Source organism: Pungitius pungitius, chromosome 17, assembly GCF_949316345.1.
Source record: "Pungitius pungitius chromosome 17, fPunPun2.1, whole genome shotgun sequence".
NCBI lineage: Eukaryota > Metazoa > Chordata > Actinopteri > Perciformes > Gasterosteidae > Pungitius > Pungitius pungitius.
In genome coordinates, this window is record NC_084916.1 from 10,265,523 (window position 1) to 10,271,560 (window position 6,038).

The 6,038-nt window shown below is 45.6% G+C and overlaps 1 protein-coding gene across 1 annotated transcript; it reads right to left on the minus strand.

Moving 5' to 3' along the window:
• On the minus strand, positions 1–1,821 carry LOC134107039 (zinc finger protein 558-like). Its single transcript, XM_062558309.1, has 2 exons — positions 1,595–1,821; positions 1–1,449 (listed from the first exon to the last, which is right to left on the minus strand). The coding sequence occupies exons 1-2, from the start codon at positions 1,764–1,766 to the stop codon at positions 389–391; spliced, it is 1,233 nt and encodes a 410-aa protein (XP_062414293.1). The 5' UTR covers positions 1,767–1,821; the 3' UTR covers positions 1–388.
• Between the last annotated feature and the right edge of the window lie 4,217 nt (positions 1,822–6,038).

Consider the following 6,038-nt stretch of genomic DNA (forward strand, 5'->3'; position numbering starts at 1 on the left):
TTTAACTTTAATGACATTAAATTATATTACATGTCATTTACCTGAAGGTTTTATCTAAAGCAATTTTTATTGCATATTTAACCCATCTCACACAGTGGGAGTAGTATGCTGCAGTAAGGGTGCTCAATGAGCAGTTGGGTGTCCTCCTCAGGGACACTTTGACAGGAAATGGAGTTGGGAGGGTTCGAACTAACAACCTTGCGGTTCCCAGCGCAGCATCTCTACTCCATGCACCAAGGTCGCCTCTCTCTGTCTGTCTGCCGGAAGAAGAGATTACTGAAAAGACTTTTCTCTCAAATGGAGCATTTGTGTTCTCTTCTTATAAAAAGCATCAACTCGTTTTTATTCTAAAAAAATTGCTCAGACTATTTTCTCACAGGAGTTGCATCTATGACATTTCACCTTTGTGGGTTCTTCTCATGTGGACAATTAAGTCACTAGAACGTCTGAAACTTCTTTCACATATTTTACAGGAATATGGCTTCTCCCCAGTATGGATTTTTATATGACGTTTCAAATGTGAATTCTTAGTGAATGTTTTCCCACAGGTGATGCAGGAATATGGCTTCTCTCCAGTATGGATTCTTGTATGAGACTTCAAATGTGATGTCTGAGAGAATGTCTTTCCGCAGGTGATGCAGGAATATGGCTTCTCCCCACTATGAATTCTTGTATGAGACTTCAAATTTGATTTGTCACAGAATGTTTTCCCACAGGTGAAGCAAGAAAACGGCTTCTCCTGAACATGGATTCTTATATGACGATTAAAATTTGATGTATCAGTGAATGTTTTCCCACAGATGCTGCAGGAATATGGCTTCTCCCCAGTATGGATTCGTGTATGAGACTTCAAAGTTGATGTCTGAGAGAATGTTTTCCCGCAGGTTATACAGGAAAATGGCTTCTCCCCACTATGAACTCTTATATGTGACTTCAAATGTGAATTCTTAGTGAATGTTTTCCCACAGGTGATGCAGGAATATGGCCTTTCCCCAGTGTGAACTCTCATGTGGGCTTTTAAGATGCTACTATATTTGAATCCTTTTCCACATGTTTTGCAAGAAAAAGGTTTCTCATGAAATGCTGATTTATGAGAGTTGTGAGGGAGAAGCTGGTGGTCATTGTTTAGTTCAACTACAGTGGTGCTTTCAACTGAAATGTTGCTATGAGATGTTTCCTGTACCACACGCTCAGTTTCATCAGTACACAAGTCCAAAAGTTGATCTTCACCGTGTCCTCTTTCCTCACAAGTAGGAGCCAACGTAAAGGCCTCCTGCTTCGGTGCAAGCTGCTCTCCCTCTGGACTGCTGCAGAGTTCCTCCTGTTCCTCTTTAATCTGTGGAGGATATGGGTCCTCTTGGTCCACACTGGGCTTCCTCTCCTGGAGACAGAGCTCCTGGTCAGAGGGAGCCTCCTCCTCCTCCTTACAGACACGTGACTGTGGGAGCTCTGGAGGGACAAAAGAAATACAAGACCAACGTTTGAGCGCAACGTGTGTATAAAACATAAGCATCACGTGTTCTATTGTTCGATTAGTAAACTAAGTTAAAAAAACTCGTTCGAGAACAGATGTTTCTAACAAAGTTGTACTCACCTATCCTGTGTAACCTTACTTCGGGTTTCCAAAAAACATCCAACAGTCTGCGCTGCCGGTCGATCTCTTCCTGATACTCGACGACGGTTCTTTTAAAAACTCCGAATATTTCCTCAGCAGCAGCAGATAGTCGCTCGTTGACAAACTCTCTCAAATTCTCCACTGAAGACATTGTTGCTTGGTTACCGAGGAAATAATTAACTGCTCTGACACAAGACCGAGCAACGGACGAGTGTAACACTACAAAGTTCCGACTGCAGACCTCGGTCACATTAAGGTTCCGCTTGCGATCATGGTTGCAGGTCAGTCTGCTTGCTGCGCCGTATCTGCACTCTGGGGGGTGAGAGGGGTTGAGAGGGTTTGAGGGGGGGCAGCAGCCGCCGCTGGTTGTCCGAGTCGCTCCGGTCCGGCAGCCCCAGTGACGACCCCCTGGTGGAGGTGGGAGAACCGCGGTGATCTCCTCCTCCGCTTAGTTTTCCACTAGATGTCACTGTAGACGTACCAGTTATGTGCAATTGATTGGGATTTTCGTCAGATGATCTTGAATTGCAAAAATGAAAGACTCTTTCTTCTTTATTTTTGCTTCACAAATGTTCTTTTTTTAGTTCGATTATCATCAGCAAGTTAGGCAAGTGTGAACTCTTGTTGATGCAATAAAAGGGTTATAATGGTTAATCATGAGAATATCATTCCTCTTGTGAGATGTATGGTTCTTTGAAGGAGTCGTTCATATTCTTTTTTAGCCATAGCAAAATTGTAACAACGTAGGAAATAATGCTGTGCATCGTATGACCATATACTGTAAACACTTGCGGCTGGGCTTCAGATAACCATATCTGGTAAACATGTGGACTGGGGAAGTATAATATGCGTAACGCTGTCAGGGCAGGAGTGACAGCGGGGCAAAAAACTAACAGCGACAGCTGCAGCGCCACTAATAAGGCAGAATAGAGAAGTACAAAAATACATCTTGTGTTATAACCGCCTTTACAAGCCAGTTTTTACCATTTCTTAGAGTGGGTAAAATATAAGAGAGGTCACAGTCTGACAGACTCTGTGAGGGAATACTTTTTGATGCGTGCTTAGGGTCTCCAGATATATCTGTGAGGAATCTAAATAAATGTTAACTTTTTTTACTTAATTGATTAGCGTGTCAGCAGTGTTGTGCCTGAACGTGTTCATTGAACGATAGTTCATGAACTCGTTCATATTTTGGGTGAACGTGAACTGAACGTACTGTATTAATGCCCGATGAAGGTTACTGTGAACTCGTTCATTCTGGTGTCTGTGAACGGCGCGTTCTTTCAGGTTAACGTCGTGTGTAAAAAGGTGACAAGACGCTCTGTATTGTATGGCCCAATAATGTGTGCACAACTGTGGCTCTCATCTCACACTCAGTGTCACACTATAAAGTTCCGACTGCAGACTTCAGTCACGTTAAGGTTCCGCTTCTTACTTTGGTTGCCGGTTTAGCCATAAGCCCTTTCTAAACATGCGTTTTGCATGTCACAGGAGAGTGCAGTTTAATCCGCTTCATCACTGTTTCAACGGATAGTAAAACCAATCAGAAAATATTCAACACAAATACAGTCTGATCCGTGGCAGGTCAATAGAGGGTTAGGGGGCGCGGCGAAAAAAAACAACACATTGATCGGGTGTTTTCCCATCAAACAAGGTTCATAGTTGCATCTCAATAAATACGTATATATACATATTCTAATAGAATTTATATAAATATATTCATATTGTAATATATTTGTCCTATTTGTTATATGATATTTATATATTTTGGATATTTATGATAGTTACGATATAGTTACATATATTCATTGATATGAAGGTTCAGATCAACAAAAAGTTTGGGTCAGAACAGAATATAAAGATCATACACTTCAATAGTAGAAGCCTTTACGCTAATCTTTACAAGATTAAAGACTACTTAGACCAGTTCACCTCACCGTTCAGCATAATCACCATCCGGGAGACCTGGATTAGTCTGGAGAAAGGGGTGGATTTTGAGTTGGATGGTTATAATCTGAATTATGTGAACAGAGGCAACAAAAGGGGAGGGGGAGTTGCACTTTATGTTGATAGAAGACTTAAGTAAAAGATTGTTGAAAGTATGACGGCTGCAATTGATGATATATGTGAATGTATTACTATTGAAATTGATATGGGGAAAAGGAAGATCATCATTGTCAGCTGTGCATACCGGGCTCCCAACAATAGCATAGAGAAGTTCAAGGAGGTGATGGAGATTATGGCTACAAACACCGAGCAAAAGGTAACTTTTCTCCGTGGCAATTACAACATAGATTTTCTGAATCCTAACAAACTAACACAGAGAAATTCATTGATGCAATGTACAGCAGAAGCTTTTATCCTATTATTACTAAACCTAGTCGAATTACATCTCACTCTGCAACACTTATAGATAATATTTTTACTAATAACCTAATAGTTATTATAGAAAGTGGATTAATATTAAATTATATTAGTGACCATCTGCCGGTGTTTGCAATCTACAGCGGTGCACTTAGGTTGGCTGCAAGGAATGAAATGATAGAAAGGAAATTAAGAACGGTTGACACTCTAAACAATTCCGAAATGAATTGCACAAAACTGAAGATGTATACTAGTCAAAGTCAGACATATTGAATATAAAATCACTGCATACACTGTACTGTACACTGTTTTCCCCCTATTTGAGTTACGATGTGGAAGTGTGGGGTAATACCTACAAAAGCACCTTACAGGCAATATGCACCATTTTTAAAAAAGCAATAAGGATAGTTAATAATGTGGGGTACTATGAACACACAACACATAATTTCTGAAATTAAAAATATTAAAGTTTATGGATTTAAAAGATTTTAAAACGTTACAGATTGTATATAAAGCAAGAAACAGCCTCCTTTCAGGAATCATTCAAAGATGGTTTAGCGACAGACTGGGTGACTATAATTCAAGAGGGAGACTGAAACTGAGGCAACCAAAGGTGCACTCTACACTCAATAGCAGGTGCATATCGGTCTGTGGGGTGAAGTTGTAGAACAACTTATGAGATAAGATCAAAGATTGTAAACATATTGCACCGTTTAAAAAACATCTTAAATTATACACATTAGCCAAATTTGAGATCTGTGAAAATATTCAGTGATGGAAATAATAGGTAGTTTACTATCTTAAATTGTATTTATTTAAGACTGTGTGTTCGTGTGTACTAATAGGTGTATGTGTCACGGTTTGGCTTCGCTTCCTGTTTTAGTTTGAAGTTTCATGTCTCTTGTGGTCCTGGGTTAACTTCACTTCCTGCCTTGTCTTGTGATTGCGTGATTGTCTCCACCTGTGTCCAATCACCTGCACCTCCCTTGTGTATTTAAGCCCTGTGTGCCTGTTGTCCCCTGTCGCGTCATTGTCTATATGTCCCTCGTCGTTGGAGCACGTTATGAGTTTTGATAATAAAGAGCACTGTGGATCGAGAAACTCTGCGCCTGAGTCCTCCCTGTACTCTGCACCAGCCGCGAGTACGTGACAGAATGACGCGACCTAAGGAGGACTCAGCAGAGTTTTGGAGCGGTCAGGGCCCCGACTATTTGGACGTGGGAAGTCCATTCTGGCAGCGCAAGACGGACGTTGTTCTCGGGCCCAGAGCCTACAGGAAGATGTGCCTCGAGCTTCGAGACCTCCTCAATCCGAGGAAAGGGAGCCCGGGAGAGGAGGAGACCACGAACCCCCCGGTCCCGGCTCCTGTCCCGGGCCCCAGAGTCTCGTCTCCGTCCGTTTCTGCGCCGAGACGCCCGTCAGCGCCCGTTCCTGCGCCGAGACGCCCGTCAGCGCCTGCGCCGAGACGCCCGTCAGCGCCCGTTCCTGCGCCGAGACGCCCGTCAGCGCCCGTTCCTGCGCCGAGACGCCCGTCAGCGCCCGTTCCTGCCCCGAGAACCCCGTCAGCGCCCGTTCCTGCCCCGAGAACCACGCTCCCGGCCCCGCGGCGCCTGACCATGACCCCCCCTTCCCACCCTCTGGGGACCGTCTGGAATCCGGTCCTTGGAGGGGGATTGGGGTCAGGGCTCAGCCCGGTGATCCTCGCCACGACGACGCCGCAGCCGCACAGCTCGGCGCCCCCCGCCACGACGACGCCGGAGCCGCACAGCTCTGCGCCCCCCGCCACGACGACGCCGCAGCCGCACAGCTCGGCGCCCCCCGCCACGACGACGCCGCAGCCGCACAGCTCGGCGCCCCCCGCCACGACGACGCCGCAGCCGCACAGCTCGGCGCCCCCCGCCACGACGACGCCGGAGCCGCACAGCTCGGCGCCCCCCGCCACGACGACGCCGGAGCCGCACCGCCCGGCGCCCCCCGCCACGACGACGCCGGAGCCGCACCGCCCGGCGCCCCCCGCCACGACGACGCCGGAGCCGCACAGCTCGGCGCCCCCCGCCAC

What these genes read in the sequence shown, in the direction of transcription:
- LOC134107039 (XM_062558309.1), bottom strand. Translation starts at nt 1,766, where the DNA reads ATGTCTTCAGTGGAGAATTTGAGAGAGTTTGTCAACGAGCGACTATCT. An exon ending in AGTAAGGTTACACAGGATAG is followed by an intron (nt 1,450 to 1,594) that starts GTGAGTACAACT and finishes TTGTCCCTCCAG; the next exon opens with AGCTCCCACAGTCACGTGTC.